Raw genomic sequence first — 20,007 nt, 5'->3', positions numbered from 1 at the left:
CCCCGTAGCTTCAGAACGAACGAAATAATATTGCAAGTCTTATATAGCAGGAAAATGCTATATTTTAGTTTTGCTACAGGAAAGGTGCTATTTCCTATATCTGGTTAGGATGAGATTAGCAAGCACTGCTATTAGAGACATTAACATTGATATTTATTTCACTTATTTTTGCTTTAATTAGTATTCTTATTACTATTAAAAATGTTCTAATAAAATAAACCAAATGACAATCAAACTCTGAAATAAACCGTACAAATAAACATCATCAGTTTAGCGGACAATTGAAAGTCATGAAATTAAGGGACAACAAACGGCAACATTGTCGGGTGTCGGAGTAGACTAGTGGGACGTTAGACGCTAGTCACAAAAAGTAGTAGATAAACTAGTCAACATGTTCTAACAAAAATAAACTATACAATTAAGAGTCTTAAAATATGAAGAGAAACTATAACAAGATCAATTAATTTAGTAAACAAATCGGAAGATCTTAAAATGGAATGAGGCACATAACAAGGATATTTAATTTAGTAACAATTACGTAGGTCATTAATCTAGTAAAATTTCTTAAAATATATAAATACTATATATAGTCTATAAAATGAATAACTTTGAATTTTGACCGTTATTTTTTACCAACATGGCAAATATAAAATCCCTCTATCAAAAAAGTTACTGATATTCTTTAAATTGAGTGCCTGAAAGAATCAGATAGGTAACTCTTTTTACTTTCGTGAAATAGAAAAGGAAAATAATAAAACAAGTGACAGTTCTTCCTCTTCTTGCAAAAATCAACACGAAATGTCATAATTGTCAAAAGTAAAAAGTCATCAGCTTTTGACATTTCTAAATATCAGACCAATGCCGTCTCTAATAGAACAGCCTCGGAGCGAGATGTATGACGTCACGCTAGTTAGGTACTACGGATTAATAAATATGTTGTAGTATACATGGAAAACATAATTATTCCTCGTATTTTTGGTTTGTATTTTAAAAATGATATAGTTTACATGAAATATACATAATATACAGTTAATAAATACAATATATATACGTATTTATAGTAATAAATACTTTGGCAAATAAACTATGAACCATACAAATGCAGCAAATGTTTTCGAATCTACAAATAATGAAAAATATATTTTAAATTTTGAGGTTTGAAAATCTAAATTTTGTGAATGTAAATAATAATACATCACTATTAGTAGATATTGAATGTTTTTTGTTAAATTAGATCGATTTTAAAACCTCAAAATTTAAAATATATTTTACATTTTACCCATTATCTTATGTACCTATTCATTATTTGTATATTGTAAAACATTTGCTGCATTTGCATGGTTCATAGTTTATTTGCCAAAGTATTTATTAGAATAAATAGGTATATATTATATTGTATTTATTAACTGTATATTATGTATAATATTTCATGTAAACTATATCATTTTTAAAATACAGACCAAAAATACGAGGAATAATTAATTATGTTTTCCATGTATTCTACAACATATTTATTAATCCGTAGTATCTAACTAGCGTGACGTCATAAATCTCGCTCCGAGGCTGTTCTATTAGCGACGGTATTGCGTCAGCATGGCAGCAAGTTGCTAACCTAATAAAATTAACACTAGAAAAGCCCGCGAGAACTGTCAAATTCAAAGTTATTCGTTTCACAGACTATAGTGTTTATCGCTTTACGCAAACAATTAAATATGTATATATTATATATTTCTAAAAAAATAGGTAAAAATTAGTTATACTGCACATCTTAAATCTCCAAGAGTATACTTCTTATAATTTTTATTTAAATTTTGATCAATTTATATTGTACTACATTGGGAAAACAAATTTAAAGTAGTATCATTAAACTTCAAAATTGTGACACTTGTAGAAATATATTGGCAACGTATTGGGATATCTATACAGGGTAAGTCTTAAATAAGTGTTATCAAAATTAAAAAAAACTCTAAATTTTCAAACTGAAATAACTCCGTTATTTTGGACTAAAGAGAAAATATGTTTCTTTTATCGAGACCTCCAGTACTGAAAATATTTGCACATATTTATGACTCACCCTGTATAGTCTTTATATATTTATAACTATATCATACATATAATTGACAATGTATCCATAATATCCATTAAAATTACCACCTTCAAGTCGCAGAAAGAAGTTTTCTATATGCTATAAAAATAAATTACAAATTGTGCTATCTATCCAACAGTTTGGCAAGTAAATTTTATTATTTACAAAAGATATATTATATAAAATTAAGAAAGCTTAGTATAGATTTCTTAAAAAGGTACATTATGGCAACAAAGATTTGAATATAAATATACTTTTAACAGAGCTAAAATAGTTTAAGAATGCAATCTGTCAATCACATATTAATTATCTTATATTTATACAATGAGAAAATAGTTATTTAATACATTATTATCAGTTCAACTTAAAACGATTTATTTAGGCAGTATAAACGGGGATATTGCATCTAATTCACACCTACCTACAATATATTAATTATCCAACAAAATGAATAAAATCATAATAAAAAATTAACTAAATTTATACATTTTCAGTATGAATCAGTAGGATGGTAACCAACGAGAAAGAATCAAAAAGTTATCTCTACGTAAAACGGACAAATACGAAATGGCACTGAACAATAATTTTTTGTTGGATAAATAAAAACGTTGAAATTATTTCTTCGCTTACTCAGGTGTGTATATATACCAGTAGAACTATATATTTGGTCCCTTAAATGTACACATCACAGCCTATAAATGCAGCATCACTAACGTTTCACATTTTTTTATATGTGGTCACCCTACTGCTGTCAGAGTGTTATGCTGATTCCTGTTACCGGTTCTGGAATAAATGACATAACATTTAAAATTCGTTTGACAATTTAGCATTGCATTCACTTTTAATAAAATGTCCTATATCTGACAGACAACGACTGTCACTATCATCTATATTGGACATATTGAATTTTTCATTCAATTCAAAAATCTAATAATTATACAGGGTTGTTCACCACATACGACACGGAGTATTGTAGCTAAACGATTAGATTTTTACAAATTGTAAGTTTTGGGTTCGTTGAAGTACTATTAGAGCTACAATTTAAAATTACTTTGTATTTTTACAAGATACAGGAGTGTCCCAAATAAATCAAAAATATCAAAGTTATATTTTTTTAAATGGAACACCCTGTATATTATTGCATTTTTAGTTTCTACGATTAAAATAAAGATATATTTGATTAAGGTTTATTACACTTAAACCTTACCGTTTTTGAAATATTTTCAATTTTGCGAAATTGTAGTATAAATTTTAAGGCTTCATTTCTCCGAGGGTATCAAATAAGTAATATAATAATAAATATTACTATTAATACTAAATATTACTGAAGTTTATTTATTGACCAGTTATTGCGTTGCAATAATAAAATTTATACTACTTTATACAGAGTGTCTAAAAACTTATTTTAAATAATTGCTAGCTTTAAACGGCAATAACTTCTTTAATTTAAATAGAACACCCAGTATATTTTATGAGAATCAGATGCACAATTTAATTGTCTATCAAATTGTATTATACCACTTTTTACCTATCCCTTCAAGTTTTCGTAGAAAATGTATTTTCTTGTAATTTAGACCTCATTTATCAATATACCCATGGAATATTGACATTTTAGGTTGTTTTTAAAACAACAAATGTACAAAATGTACGGGCTAGTAATATTATCCTTTTTAGTAAAACGATAATATTACTAGCCCATTTGTATGCAAAAAGAAAACTATTTAAATCTTTATAAAACAGTATACCATTAATTAAATATACCACCAGTATTTCCGCCCAAATACTAGTTAATTACATACTTAATAGCAAAATAAAAACACTAAATCACCACAATACACCAAAACACTTTTACTTTTACACTGGACGCGCGTTTCGCTAACCATGTTAGCATCATCAGCAGATGATTATAAACTAAAGTACAATCTACAAGTTGAGCGTTTATATACTCGCCCAGTGGGCACCGAGTGGGCGTGGCAAAAACTAGCCAACCGAGTCAGAGCCAACTGAGCGTAACAGTTAGATTTCCGCCACTAGGTAGTAGGAACAAAGAACTTGAAGGAAATTGACCGTTGTCTCTGTTCATACTGCCTGTAATTTGAGACTTGTTTAATTAATTTTAAATTATTAAGATCTATACAATGTTCTTTATCAACAATATGTTCGGCAACGCAAGATTTATCCGGTCTACCATATCTTATCTGAGCTAAATGTTCTTTAAATCTAGTTAATATTGATCTTCTAGTTTGCCCAACATATTTCTGATTACAATCTTTACAAAAAATTTCATAAATACCCGACCTTTCCAGTGGAGGTGTTTTATCTTTTGGATAACCTAATAATTGTTGTAATTTATTATTAGCACTATACACAAGTTTATAATTGACATTCTTAAAAATTCTTTTTGGACCACGGGATAACTCTCTATCAAACGGTATTGAAAAATATTTAGACATATCTTTCTTCACTTGAAAAGTCGAATTTTCAGAAATCATTAACCTATACCTACATTTTCTAATTAATTTATCAACTAGTGAAGGAGAATATCCATTACACTCAGCTACATTCCTAATGTAATCTTTTTCTATTTCATATTTTTCGTTGGAAAGTGGGAAACTAAGTAATCTATGAACTAAGAAATTTAAACTAGCCATTTTATGTTCAACACGTTGATTCATTAGGAATATATCTGCGTGTGGTGGTATTTTTCCTATAGATATCAAATTCCAGGCAATTATTAGTATTTCTAATAACTAATACATCTAGAAATGGTAATCTGTCGTTGTTCTCAATTTTATGCGTAAATTTAATGGAAGGAAAACGATTATTTAACTTAGAAATAAAATTATCTATGGTGTCTGAATGTGTGTCAAAAACAGCAAAAATATCATCCACATACCTAAACCAAACTCTTGGAAAATACTCAAACTGATTCTTAGCCTCCACTTCAAACCTGCTCATGAATAAATTAGCCAAAAATGGAGACAATAGATTACCCATTGCTGTACCTTCCCGCTGTTCAAAAAAGTTGTTATTAAATTGATTAATCGTTGCCGAACATATTGTTGATAAAGAACATTGTATAGATCTTAATAATTTAAAATTAATTAAACAAGTCTCAAATTACAGGCAATTAGATGCATATGAAAGCATCAGAATTAATAAATGTAAAGATAGTATGAACAGAGACAACGGTCCAATTCCTTCAAGTTCTTTGTTCCTACTACTCTAGTGGCGGAAATCTAACTGTTACGCTCAGTGAGCTCTGACTCGGTTTGCTAGATTTTGCCACGCCCACTCGGTGCCCACTGGGCGAGTATATAAACGCTCAACTTGTAGATTGTACTTTAGTTTATAATCATCTGCTGATGATGCTAACATGGTTAGCGAAACGCGCGTCCAGTGTAAAAGTAAAAGTGTTTTGGTGTATTGTGGTGATTTAGTGTTTTTATTTTGCTGTTTAACACCAAAGGTTCCAACCCTCAACTGTAATATACATACTTAATTGTGTTCGTTAATAAATGATTCTAAATAAATGTGGATTTGAATCAGAAATCAATATAATAATAAGTTATGACAATGAACGTCTCTGTTGTTATTAATAAGCATTTGTCAAAAAATGAAATATCATTTTTAAGGTGTTAGTTTTTTTACCACACTGTCTAATACACATACATAATTCAGTTTTTTAGTATTTGGAGCAATTATTATTAATCAACGCAAATAATCAATTAATGTAATTTGAATATTGGAATCATATTAATTGGTCCTCTTTAACAAATATTTAAACAGTTTTTTTATTTTTTAATAAAATAAACGAACTATATCGACAATATTAGTATCTGTACTCTTTAAAAATTTGGTACATCTTTAAAAATAATCTAAAATGTCAGTATTCCATGGGTATATTGATAAATAAGTTCTAAATTACAAGAAAATTCATTTTCTACTGAAACTTGAAATGGTATAATAAAATTTGATAGACAATTAAATTGTGCATCTGATTCTCAAAAAATATACAGGTTGTTCCATTTAAATTAAACAAGTTACTGCCGTTAAAAACTAATAATTATTTAAAATAAATATTTAGACACTCTGTATAAGATAGTAAAATTTTTATTATTGCAACACAATAACTGATCAATAAATAAACTTCAGTAAATATTTAGTATTAAAAACTTCGATACCCTGGGAGAAATGAAGCCTTAAAATTTATACTGCAATTTCGTAAAATTGAAAATATTTCAAAAACGGTAAGGTTTAAGTGTAATAAACCTTAATCAAATTTACCTTTATTTTAATCGTAGAAACTAAAAATGCAATAATATACAGGGTGTTCCATTTAAAAAAATACAACTTTGATATTTTTTATTTATTTGGGACACTCTGTATCTTGTAAAAATATTTTTAAATTGTAGCTCTAATAGTCCTTCAACGGACCCAAAACTTACAATTTGTAAAAATCTAATCGTTTAGCTACAATATTCCGTGTCGTATGTGGTGAACAACCCTGTATACCTGTATACCACCCCATAAAAATATTTTTATAGGTATTTATCGTCTTCATAAAAAAGCTCAAACGAAAATCGAATATTTAACTATACTGTCTTATCTAAAACAATGTGTATAGTGCATCATCAATTAAGAGAATGCGTCAGATATTGATAAGGAATAAAAGCGAAAAGTGAAATTGAAGGAAAGCAATTTTGTTTGCAGAAAGAATATATAGAGTGTTTGAAAAACGCACGGCCAAATTTAGGGGGCCATTCCTCATCAAAAATATGAAGAAAAGTTCTTAAAAACACTGATCCGGAAATGCATAGTTTTAATGATTCAGGATGCTAAAACTTTTAAACAAATAGCATTATTTGTTTTTTGGAATTTACTGTAGGTATCACTGAACATCAGTATTATAAAATTTGAAAATAAATTACATTAAAAATATTTTTTTTTATTTTAATAACTTTATTAAGATTAATAAAATTGCGTTTATCTCATCAAGGAGATCGAAATCGACACAATATCAAGAGGCAACTTTTAATCAACATTAAACAGTTCAGGGCGAATCTGTCGACACTTTTTTAGCATTAAGTTATGTAATATTTAAATAACTTTCACCCCCAAAATCTCATTCGAATCACTACAGGCTTTTAGAAAAAAAAATATATAATAAATCGAAAAAAATTAAGACTAACCCCTTGTAGCTACGAAACAAATCAGATTCGGACCTATATTGCTATGAAAAATAAATCCTATTTTTATGTGAGGAATCTCCCAACGAGAGATGGCACATGTTTTTTAAAACACCCCGTATAGCTGATATGTGTTTTTATATGAAAGAATGAAATTGTAGGCGTGAGAAAGGCTAGATACGATTGGAAAATTATAGCGTCACGCCTACAAATACCTGTAAATAGATGACGTAGATGTGGATCGCGACCACGATACCAAAAACTTCTCACCTCTTCCGCGAGCCTTACGATGCGCTATCAATTCTCTCGTTACTTCGTTGGGCGTCCAAAGGGTTTGGGCCACTCTGTATACAATTCTAAAAAATCGAAAAAATATATTGGTACGGATCGACCAACAATGTTTGAAATAGTTGGCAATACTGTTTTAAGGGACTGAATGATAAGTGAATGGTACTGATGCTAAAACAAATTATCTATTGAAAAATTTTAGCAAATTAAGTCAGTTCACAATCATTTTTTTTTGCTTTTCTTTATCTTCTTGAAAATTTCTAAGTTTTGACTTTGTTATTTTGTAATAATCGATATTGTATTGTATTATATTTTGTAATAATCGTAAAATCAACATATTTTTGAACATTAAAAATTACTTTTTTTCAATACAGTTATGTGTTCAACAGGGAAAATGAATACTTAAATAATCACGGCATCATTCTGGCATCCAAAATAAAGTTAAAAATTGAATGTAATCGGCGAAGTAACATTTAGTCAACACAAATACAATTTCGGGCACCGTTGAATTGTTTATTTAATATCACAAACCAATAGTTTTAGTTAGACGATTTCAAAATGACGTTAATCAGAAAGTGAAAAACGCAGATTGAACAATATGATAAGCCCATATAAAGGTATATTATTGTCTTTTAAATTTATAAAAATATGTAGAAATCCTTGTTATAGTCTGTGAAACGAATAACTTTGAACTTGACAGTTCCCGCGGGATTTTCTAGTGTTAATTTTATTAGGTTAGCAACTTACGGCCACGCTGACGCAATGCCGTCTCTAATAGAACAGCCTCGGAGCGAGATTTATGACGTCACGCTAGTTAGATACTACGGATTAATAAATATGTTTTCGAATACATGGAAAACATAATTATTCCTCGTATTTTTGGTTACAATGTAGATAGTTTTAGTGTTAAGAATAATAATTTTAAAAAATATGTGGTCATCTTTTGACAAGTTTATATTAATCTATTAATTGCAGTAAACATTATGTGGTGTTAGGTTAGGTTGTGATTTTATATGTAATTTTTTGGATTATATTCGACACTATTTTTTTCATATGACACAACACTGATAAAGGCTATAATGTTAGCCAAAACGTTTTTTTTAAACCAAAAAAAATAATAAAAATCCAAATGAAAACTTAATCAGCGTTTTTCCCGAACCTAAATCCCAAAAAAATAAAAAAATTTAGAATAATTTTACATATAAAATGACAGCGATCTTTATTTCATAGCCATCGCTGACGCCTTTTTTATGATATTGTATTATTTGCAAATATAATTTTTCGAACATTGATACTTGCAAAATATACATATAAATTTTGTGAATGCAAATAATAATACATCACTATTAGTAGATATTGAATGTTTTTTGTTAAATTAGATCGATTTTTAAACCCCAAAATTTATAATATATTTTACATTTTACCTATTATCTTATGTACCTGTTCATTATATGTATATTGTAAATCATTTGCTGCATTTGTATGGTTCATAGTTTATTTGCCAAAGTATTTATTGCTATAAATAGGTATATATGTATTGTATTTATTAACTGTATATTATGTATATTTCATGTAAACTATATCATTTTTAAAATATAAACCAAAAATACGAGGAATAATTATGTTTTCCACGTGTTCTACAACATATTTATTAATCCGTAAGTATCTAACTAGCGTGACGTCACAAATCTCGCTCTGAGGCTGTTCTATTAGAGACGGCATTGGTTTGATATTTAGAAATGTCAAAAGCTGATGACATTTTACTTTTGACAATTATTACATTTTGTGTTGATATTTGCAAGGAAAGGAAGAACTGTCACTTGTTTTATTATTTTCCTTTTCTATTTCACGAAAGTAAAAAAGAGTTACCTATCTGATTCGTTCAGGCACTCAATTTAAAGAATATCAGTAACTTTTTTGATAGAGGGATTTTATATTTGCCATGTTGGTAAAAAATAACGGTCAAAATTCAAAGTTATTCATTTTATAGACTAGACTAATATTAAATGAATTTTATTACATATTGGATGCCTTCTAATAAACAATTTTTGGAATAAAACTAGCTTTTGATACCTTAATATGTGTTTTATTATCAAATTTTCTTTCACTTAATCAATAAGTAAATTTGAATATCTTCAGATTAAATCCATTTATTTATCATCTCGTTTTGATTAGCTTAACGGACAAATATTCGAACTTCTTGAATTTATTGCCAACCAAACAATCACTGATTTGATCGCTATACAATTGGTCAGTATCCCCAAAATATAATAAAACATCTAACAAGTAATACCGGGTGCGGCTCAAAAGTGAAATATCCCTATAACTTTTTCAGATAAAAAAAAACGAGATTTGGTATGTTACTATATGACATAAATTAGGATTGATTGGTGTATTCAATTGTTTTTGGTCGCTTCCTGTTTCACCGGAAATGACTACAACTTTTGATTTTTAAATGGCACCCTCGGTATTTTTTTACTTTGTTCGATAGAAAATGACATTCTGAATAGAATGTCATATCATATGTCAACTTTTGATTGACATTCTCTCTCGCTTAATAATAAAAATATTTTAAAATTCAATCTAGAGTGCTGTTAAAACATGGCTATGTTAAAAATACTAATTCTTCATCAAGGTAGATTTGATGGTTTAATGATTTTACTGCCTTGTCCTGACCAGTTAGAAAATGCTCAAATCGTATTTTTAATCATATCTCAATTTTTTCAGATGGAACGAGGGTAGCTTATTAGCATATTTAGAAAAAGCATTTTTTTACGAATAATTTAATACCACATACTTGGTATTTCACCACGAACCGCAAGTTATAATTTCAAATAAACCATATGCGAAAATGTCAGAAGTTGACATATAATATGTCATTCTATTCAGAGTGACATTTTCTATCGAATAAAGTAAAAAAATCCCGGGGGTGCCATTGAAAAATCAAAAGTTGTAGTCATTTCCGGTGAAACCGGAAGTGACCGAAAGCAATTAAATATGTCAATCAATCCTAATTTATGTTATACTAACATACCAAATCTCGTTTTTTAACCAAAAAAATAAGTTATAGGGGTGAGCCACTTTTGAGACGCACCCGGTATTTAGTCTATCTAACAAGCCAGAGATTTCCATACACGATACCCAAAGTATAACAGAAAATATAATTTTCCTGTGAATTAAAATGACAGACACAACCGTTATTGTCATGGATATTCTCGTTGGACAGACTATACTTAATATATTTTATTAATATACAGGGCTTATATGAAAAAAATGTGAAAAAAAAATCAGAAGGTAATATCTTTTTGAAAAATACAATATTTTTTTTATATTAAATTTTTGGTTTGACGTTACCTGGTTAAGTTATTATCTTAAACAGGGTGAACCAAAATCAGAATATACATCTTAACCTTTTTTTTAAATGAGGCAAATTATAAAAGCAACAATTTCCTGATTTTTTTTGCGCACTTATTCATTTACACCATTGTTAGAAATACAGTCTGATTGAAAAAAAAATGGCGTCAAAGGCTGAGGAATGACAATAGATGATAATTTTAGTGAGGCCATTTAAAACTCATTTTTAGTCGGTATAAAAATAAATTACAACCTTCTCAAGGCCCACTGGCCAAAATTATCATATGTGGTCATTCCCAGCCGTCTTTCACCCAGTTTTTTGTCGATCGTATGATAGTTACCTTGGAAGCAACGCTACTACACAGGACAACAGCGTGACGAGATAGTATGCAGACCTTTGCATCGCAATCTGTATAGTCCAGTAAGTACTAGGCAATCCGAAGCAGTTCACGCAGTACGTATTGTACAGTAGCGAGTACAGATAGAACGCACCGATCGAGAGAACAATCGATGCAACATGAATAAGCGTCTGTAAAAATTCTCAAAAAAATAGTACATAGTCTCTAGAATCAGAGATACAGAGGTAAAGATAATGAGCATGAACCTGTGCAGAAATTCTAACTGTGGTGGCCGCCATGTTCGCGATTAGGTATCTATGGGGGGGGGGGGGTGATTGTGAGTTTTTTGATTGTCATCTTTAGTGAATATTAAAAATATCGTGTAATATTAATTAGACTACTATAGTATACCGGGTGCATCGTCATTGGAAACGGGAAATCCCATGCCATTTTTGAACTGTCCAATTATTAGCTCCCCTATTAATTTTACAGCTAATTCGTAAACAGGTTTTTTAAAGGTCTGCGTATGCTGAATACACATGCCAAATTTCAACAATTTTGAACAAGCCAACTTTAAGTAATATAAGTAAAACCGTATCTATTTTTAAATTACTTTATATACCTTAAGTTGTCAACCTATAATTTTAAATTGCTAAATGTAATTTGTTATCCTGTTGTAATGAAGTTCATAAAAATTCATCAATCAAATCACTCATTCCTGGGAGACCCTGTATATTGTGTTAATTAATATTATACTAGAATAAAGAGACTTCATTTTCTTTTGTAATAATCCGATTGTTAAATTAAATATTTAATTGCCATATTGTAAGAGAGTTTTGATCGGTTTTGGTCGCTATAAGCTTTTCTCGGGTTCTTGTTATTACCGATTCTGAACCGTCCCACTGTGTTTCAGATGCTGTCTGTAGCGCGAATAAAGCCTTTAAACAATCAATTGGCTTACGTCATTACTTATAGGACTTGTTTTAGATAAGTATATTGAAGATTCGTCATTTATATTCATATTTGTCAAATTGAAAGAGCGGGGGTGGAAATAACCCTTAAAAATTCAAGAAAATTTCCAAAGAATAAAAATTTACGAGAAATATTACAGACTTTCATTATTAATAATGCCAATTGAAAGGCCTTTCTTGTAAAGTTTTGTTATACTCGAGGTTATACTACTGAAATCGCTTATATAGTCTATAAAATGAATAACTTTGAATTTTGACCGTTATTTTTTCCCAACATGGCAAATATAAAATCCCTCTGTCAAAAAAGTTACTGATATTGTTTAAATTGAGTGCCTGAACGAATCAGATAGGTAACTCTTTTTACTTTCGTGAAATAGAAAAGGAAAATAATAAAACAAGTGACAGTTCTTCCTATTCTTGCAAAAATCAACACAAAATGTCATAATTGTCAAAAGTAAAAAGTCATCAGCTTTTGACATTTCTAAATATCAGACCAATGCCGTCTCTAATAGAACAGCCTCGGAGCGAGATTTATGACGTCACGCTAGTTAGGTACTACGGATTAATAAATATGTTGTAGTATACATGGAAAACATAATTATTCCTAGTATTTCTGGTTTGTATTTTAAAAATGATATAGTTTACATGAAATATACATAATATACAGTTAATAAATACAATATATATACGTATTTATAGTAATAAATACTTTGGCAAATAAACTATGAACCATACAAATGCAGCAAATGTTTTCGAATCTACAAATAATGAAAAATATATTTTAAATTTTGAGGTTTGAAAATCTAAATTTTGTGAATGTAAATAATAATACATCACTATTAGTAGATATTGAATGTTTTTTGTTAAATTAGATCGATTTTAAAACCTCAAAATTTAAAATATATTTTACATTTTACCCATTATCTTATGTACCTATTCATTATCTGTATATTGTAAAACATTTGCTGCATTTGCATGGATCATAGTTTTATTTGCCAAAGTATTTATTAGAATAAATAGGTATATATTATATTGTATTTAACATACTGTATATTATGTATAATATTTCATGTAAACTATATCATTTTTAAAATACAGACCAAAAATACGAGGAATAATTATGTTTTCCATGTATTCTACAACATATTTATTAATCCGTAGTATCTAACTAGCGTGACGTCATAAACCTCGCTCCGAGGCTGTTCTATTAGCGACGGTATTGCGTCAGCATGGCAGCAAGTTGCCCGCGGGAACTGTCAAATTCAAAGTTATTCGTTTCACAGACTATATAATAATCCGTATTAGGTATAAAAATAATATTGCTCGCAATGAAACACAAAATTGAGTAATGTCCTACCAAAACCTTATTTGTCAGTAGTTGAAAATCTATAATTTGTTTTTTATAAAAAAAAATCTCAATCCAGATAGTAATAATATGTAACTATTCGTATTAAGCCATAGTAAAATTTGTTTTTGGTGCACTGGCTAGCCTTCCACCGCTTTTCCAAGTTTTCAAAAAATTTTTATTACCTTTTCATAAGTTTTTCGGTTGCTATTTATTTTAAGGCGTTTTCAATATTATCGCAGCATGATTTTCTTCCCATGCAGATGCTTGAATTTCAACCAGTGCTCGTAAATTTCCATATTAGATATAGACTTATGTTCTAAAACAACAAAAAAAACCATTGCGGATACGCCAGGATATAATGAAACATATTTTATTTTAAAGCTAACCTACTGGGGTATCTAACGAAAAAGGTACCATGAGGTGCCACAGCGTGCCTTTTTTTTCCAGTCTTTATATATAAAAATATTATAGGAAAATTAGGGCTTAATAAAAACTAATTACCACCTGAGGATTGAACCCACCTTCATCATCAGCCATAATCACAAATATTTTACTTATAAATGATTTATCACAATATAACTTATTGCACCGCTATCGAACGTTGAAACCGGTTTGAACAAATACAAAACTTTTGACCGATAAAAATCGCAAAATGCAAAGGACGAGTAGGTTCCATTTCGTGGGTGCAAAAACTAGTCTTATCAGTGTTTTCCATTTTGTTTTCGATGAGGGTATATCCGATAAGTATTTATCTTTTTAATAATAATAAATTTTGGACAAACAACAAATCTCAACATAGCGACTTAATTCGCGCTACGAGTCTAATTTGAACCACAGTGCGTCCTAGAACTCTGCAGCGCATGCGCAAATGAAATAATGTCTTCATATTTCCTTCTGCGCATACGCATCACAGTTCTAGAATGGTTCAGAATCAGTAATAACAAGAACCCGAACAAAGCTATAGTTTAATGCGAGAAAACGAACCATTTGCGCCGCTCGCCCTACTCTGTTAGTGCAGGCTGAGTGGAGGGGCGCGCCAGTCGAGTACCTTGGCTGCAGCAGTTCAAACTTCAAAACGACAGTTTGTGGTCGCACGCGAAACAGTGAAGTCGAGTCCGGAGTGCCCCGCCAAGTGACCAGCTGCCAGCCGCCGTACTGTGCAAGGTAAGCACCAACCGCCGAAGTTATCGAGGGTAGGTCGTATTTTTTTTATTGTTATTAACGTTTACTCTACTACCTGGGCGTGTTATAGGGATAAGGGAGTTAGTCGCCGGGATTGTTAGGATATTAAAAGCGCGGGAGAGCAACAATTGCCGACCAGGCGAAAGAGGGAATAAACAGTGTTAGGGCAGGTCGCCAGGAATCGTGGCTCTTCGGCGAGAGAGAGAGAGAGAGAGAGAGTTCTGTCTGACATCTGCTCAAGTATGACGTATCCTTCGGTTGCGGAGACGAGAGTCCTTAGTTTCCTTTATTGACATTAAAATTACCAGGGTTGCCGACCAGGCAAAAGAGGGACTACGTGGTGCTAGGGCAGGTCGCTAGGAATCGTGGCTCTTCGGAGTTCTGTCTGACATCTGCTCCGGTAAAACGTACCTCTCGGGAAAAGCTAGTTGAGGGTTAATGAGGATTAATTGTTTTCTTAAGGGACAGCCAGGGTAGTACAGTAAACGCACGGGTCGCGAATATTTATGGTGCTTGAAGAGGATCTCGCCCAACTCCCGAGGCTGGTTCTGTCGCGCCCGCTTTTCTCTAGGTGTGTCGTCCGGACGGCACCCTGCAACAGTGACGCTGGACGGGATCTCGCCGAAATCCCGAGGCTGTCCTGACCGGGCGGTGTGTGTGCCTGCTGCGCTTAGCACATGCCAAACTAATCTCGAAAAAAATAGAAATAACGACATAACAATAGGACAAAAGACGAAATTAATCTCAAACAAATTAAAAATTATTAGCTGTTACTATTACTTATTGATCTCTCCTGTAGATCTAAGCGCAAACATCGCGTTCGCTATGATATAAAAAAAACTTTTGGATGCGCACTTGTTAAAGCTCATTCTCCCCACCTCTATACGGTTGGATCTTAAATAACTGCAAATATTTTCAAATAAGTCCAAAATAACCGAGTTATTCAATTCAAATAGATTTATTTAAAAAAATGAGAACCACCGGATTTGTTCTGTATTTGCATCCCTTTTAGTTTCATAACCATGGCAATATCAGAGATTAAGAAATTATACCTACAGTGAGAAAATATGCGGTGAAAGGCAGTTCTCAAAAGTTCACTAAAATATACAGGAAAATTTAAAAGAAAATGAACAATTTTCAACATGTTTTTTTGCAAAAAAAAGTCATAGGCGTGTTCCTGGGTAAAAATATACAATTCCAAAAAATATTTGCACTTATTTAAGACCCACCCTGTGAATCTCTGTCTAGAATACACTCAGAGAATCAAGTAATAGACTTACGTACCCACGATCTGATTTCGATCGCCACGTGACACAACATGACGAACATGCAAGCGGTGGTAGTCACTGTGCCGAATTCGAACATGTCCGCATCCGTATCGTCGTACGCCACTTTGCAAATCCAAAATACGCACACGCTTTGGTATATCGAATCGGCCATGGTGAGCCAGAACGAGTACCATTTGTAGGATTTGCCTAGGCGGCTTCGTTTGTACAAGTACGGGTTTTCTAGCAGAAGTTTATCTGGAGCGACCTGATCGTAAACACCTAGAAAAAAAAGTTCGAATTTGATGTTTTACGGCTGTAAAGAATCTTATATTTATCGGTATATTAACACAGTATTATGGAAACAAAGTCAAGAGGGTTCTAGAATTAACAATACCCTGTATTAACCGGATTTAGTATATTTCTATTCCTGGGTATGAGAGAAGGTTCCCATTCGTGAGAAAGGAACGTTCGCGAATAATCGGAGAAACAAATCTTTTTTAATGGATTATCTGTAAAAGCGAAGATTGACTTGAGCCAGGCACTGTAATGTAATGCTTGTTCGCTGCTCGCGACGAGCGTTTCGATAGAAATCGAAAACCTATACTGACATGTAATGTAACAATGAAAGAGATTCGCTATTCATGAGCCGCTCGTGTCGCAAATTATTTCCCGGTTTTCACTAGCGAATGCTCAAATTGTAACACGTTACATTACAACGCTCGGTTCAAGCCAATCTCCACCTTAAGGCTAGGTTGTACCTACTGGGTTGAGAGAAACAAGTTCAAAATTATAATAGGTTGTTCAATGACTTCTTATCGTTGAAATTAGTTCGAGATTTAGGTATTTGACGATTACACTTGGCTTATACCATACGACCGAAAAAAAAACGGCGTCAAAGACGGTTGGGGTACGAATCGGTAATAATTTTGGCGAGGCCAAGCCTTAGACATCATTTACTTGGCCTGTAGTTTTCTTCATCTTTTAATGGCTCTTACTGCCAGTTGGCCTTTTTTATATAAGATCCTATATCTCCTACGTGGAGCAAAGGACTTCAGTGAAAGCTCTCCATCGGGTTCTATTCTATTCCCAGTTAGTCTTAGGTTGTAATTTATTTTTATATTGAGTAAAAATGATTTTTAAATTGTGTAGTTTAAAATTCGAGAAAATGTATTTTTTCGGAAATAGATTTGTATCTGAAAACGTTCTATCGTGGTTTAATCTTTATATAATTAGTGTTAATTTTTAGCAAATAACATCTAGAGAGAGATTGATCTCACCAAAATTATGATCGATTGTCTTTCACAGGCCGTCTTTGACGACGATTTTTATCATAAGGTATCTGGCGAAGGCAGAATTACTGACACACACTGACGTTTTTAACTGAACAGTCCTACCGTTCGGTTAAAACAGTGCAAAATAACCAAAGTATTAAAACTAAAAGAATTTATTTTGATTAACACAACTTGTATGGGGGCCTTAATGTACATTAATACTCACCAATTGCGATAGGGGGCAGCGACGTGAAAAGTAAATTATACAGCATGAGATACATTTGGTCGATCATAACCGATCCGGAGAAGCCACAGTAAAATTGGTACCAGAAAATCATGAACACGAAAGTCTGAAATCAGTATTACACGTGAACATTCTTGTTCCTTAACGAAGATTAAAAAAATACTTACGGCGTTTTTGTAAAAAAAGTATAGAATCATTCTGGCTAATCGATCGTAGCTCCAATGACCGTGCACCAGTAAAAACCTTTCTAGATACTTAAAGCGGGACAGGGCAAAATCGGCAGCCATGACAGCTTGCATACCTTCTTGTCCCGATATACCTAAATGTAAATACAAATGTACAATGTTTTACAAATAAATGTATACAGTATTGGCCATAAGTGGATGAACTTTGTTAAAATAATGGGTTTTTCCTAATATGTTTAAAATTAAAATTTGAGCTATATTTACTTGAAGTCTAGTGTCAGTGCTATAAAAATAAATAGCATTGTTTTTTTAAAATGTGCTTTAATAAGGTAGCAAAAAATTTAAATTGAAAAAACTATTGGACAAAAGTAGATGAACAAAATATATATTTAATAAAAAAAATCTTATTTTAAGAAAAACTGAAAAATTAACTTATAATTTACTAGTACTTAGTGTAATAACCCTTATTCTTAATTACTTTCAGACATCGCTTAGGCATGGATCCCAGAAGATTTTCAATTATAGAAAAATCGATATTTTTCCAAGACTCTTCCAAAGCTGCAAATAATTCTTGCTTATTTTTGTAGAATTTGGTCCTAATTTCCCATAAATTTTCTATTGGATTCAGGTCTGGGGATTGCGATGGCCATTTGGGAACAGTCACCATTTCATCTTCCAAAAACCTTTTAACCAATTGTGAGGCATGTTTCGGGTCGTTATCATGTTGGAAGTAGTGTACAACTGGCATTTTTTCCTCCAAATAAGGCACTAAAAGGTTTTGTAAAATGTCTCTGTAGCCAAACCGATCCATTATGCCCTCAATTTTATGGAGAGGCCCCATCCCATACCCAGAAAAACACCCCCATACCATGATTGAGCCCCCACCATGTTTTACAGTGGGTCGCGTGTACTTTGGTAGCAATCGTGTGTTGGGAGGTCTTCTTACATGTTGAATTCCATCTGATGACACCAAATTAAACTTTGATTCATCACTAAAACAAACTTTTTCCATTGTGCCACAGTCCAGTTTTGATATTCCTTGGCAAATGCTAATCGGGCCTTCAAATTTTTTTTTGATAGCAGTGGTTTCTTGGCGGGTCTTCGGAAAACAACTTCTCGTTAACTAATTTACGTCGGATCGTCCTTGTACTCACTGGTGGATAGCCCATTTCTTCAAGTTTTGCTTTTATCTTCGTTGACGGCAAAAATGGATCTTGTGAAGAAATTCGTTTTATGGCTTTTATCATATTGGGACCAACTTTTTTAGGTCATCCTGGTTTTCTTTTATAGAGACATCTCCTCTCTCATTATATCTCTTTAAAATATAATGTACCGCTGATTTTCCAAGGCGTAATTGCTTAGCGATTTCCGATTGCTTCAAACCATCCTTAAAAGCATTCACTACTCGCAACTTAAGATCTGCAGACAAGTTAATTCCACGTGGCATGATATATCAAAAGAGCTCAAATGTTTTAAATCGCAATTGTTCATAAAAGCAGAACAAATGAAACTAACGATTTTTAAAAATATTTGGTTCATCTACTTTTGTCCAAGACAAAAAAGCAATATTTGCCAATTCTTATCTATAAATGATAAGACTAACAGAAGAATTTATATTTGTTTGTAGTATTTTGGTGAGAATGTATTAAACTTTTAACATACAAAGGTACATAAAATAATTTTGATATTTAACACCTCAAATCTGATTTTCTTCGCAATTATTGGTATTGGTTCATCCACTTTTGGCCAATACTGTATGTAAAATATACAAAAAATGTTACTCTGTGGTACTTTGTAATCTTGACAGAATATGTACATGCACATACTATTATAAGCGTTGTGGAATGTAGAATGAGTGGGAGGAGGGTTAATCACCGCGACCTTAAAGATCTATTGGGTCTTGTGAATCAAAGTTAAGCAAATGCTTTTACTTAAATTTCTTGAAATAGACTTATACAATTTGTAAACAACCAACAAAGATAGTTCTATAGAAAAAGCAATTGGTTCTCTTTATTCATCAGGAAAATGTGTCCTCCTTTCTTGAGTTTATAACTCATCAGTCTCTTTACAGTCTATAACTAATCATACATGAGGATCTTGTTGTTGTAGGGGGAACAGGGTATTTCCCATCCTCCTCTAACAACAGCTATACATCCTCCGAAGAGTGGACATCAACCTACTATGAGGGTATACGTGCATCCTTCCAGTCGAGGAGCTTGTCTCCGGCTGAGGTACACTTGAGGTAGAGGCTGGAGGATCTGTCTCCATTTTCTCCACCTCTTT

The 20,007-nt window shown here is 31.8% G+C and overlaps 1 protein-coding gene across 3 annotated transcripts in view; it reads right to left on the bottom strand.

The window, feature by feature from the left end:
* Positions 1 to 1,653: 1,653 nt before the first annotated feature.
* Positions 1,654 to 20,007, bottom strand: part of LOC115886122 (probable phospholipid-transporting ATPase VD) — a 94,172-nt gene continuing 75,818 nt past the window's right edge. For 2 of the 3 annotated variants that reach the window (XM_030905184.1, XM_030905186.1), the window contains 6 exons: positions 17,707 to 17,858; positions 17,522 to 17,645; positions 16,041 to 16,303; positions 11,259 to 11,446; positions 7,491 to 7,631; positions 1,654 to 2,869 (listed from right to left, as the gene is read on the bottom strand). In XM_030905184.1, the coding sequence (XP_030761044.1) occupies positions 2,824 to 2,869; positions 7,491 to 7,631; positions 11,259 to 11,446; positions 16,041 to 16,303; positions 17,522 to 17,645; positions 17,707 to 17,858 (914 nt within the window). In that variant the 3' untranslated portion in view covers positions 1,654 to 2,823. The remainder of the gene's footprint in view (positions 2,870 to 7,490; positions 7,632 to 11,258; positions 11,447 to 16,040; positions 16,304 to 17,521; positions 17,646 to 17,706; positions 17,859 to 20,007) is intronic. The other variant, XM_030905185.1, reaches the window with a different exon arrangement.

Source organism: Sitophilus oryzae, unplaced genomic scaffold, assembly GCF_002938485.1.
Source record: "Sitophilus oryzae breed Bouriz unplaced genomic scaffold, Soryzae_2.0 scaffold_467_pilon_pilon, whole genome shotgun sequence".
NCBI lineage: Eukaryota > Metazoa > Arthropoda > Insecta > Coleoptera > Curculionidae > Sitophilus > Sitophilus oryzae.
Note: the sequence above shows the minus strand (reverse complement) of the source record. Positions and strands in the feature narration are given on the sequence as shown.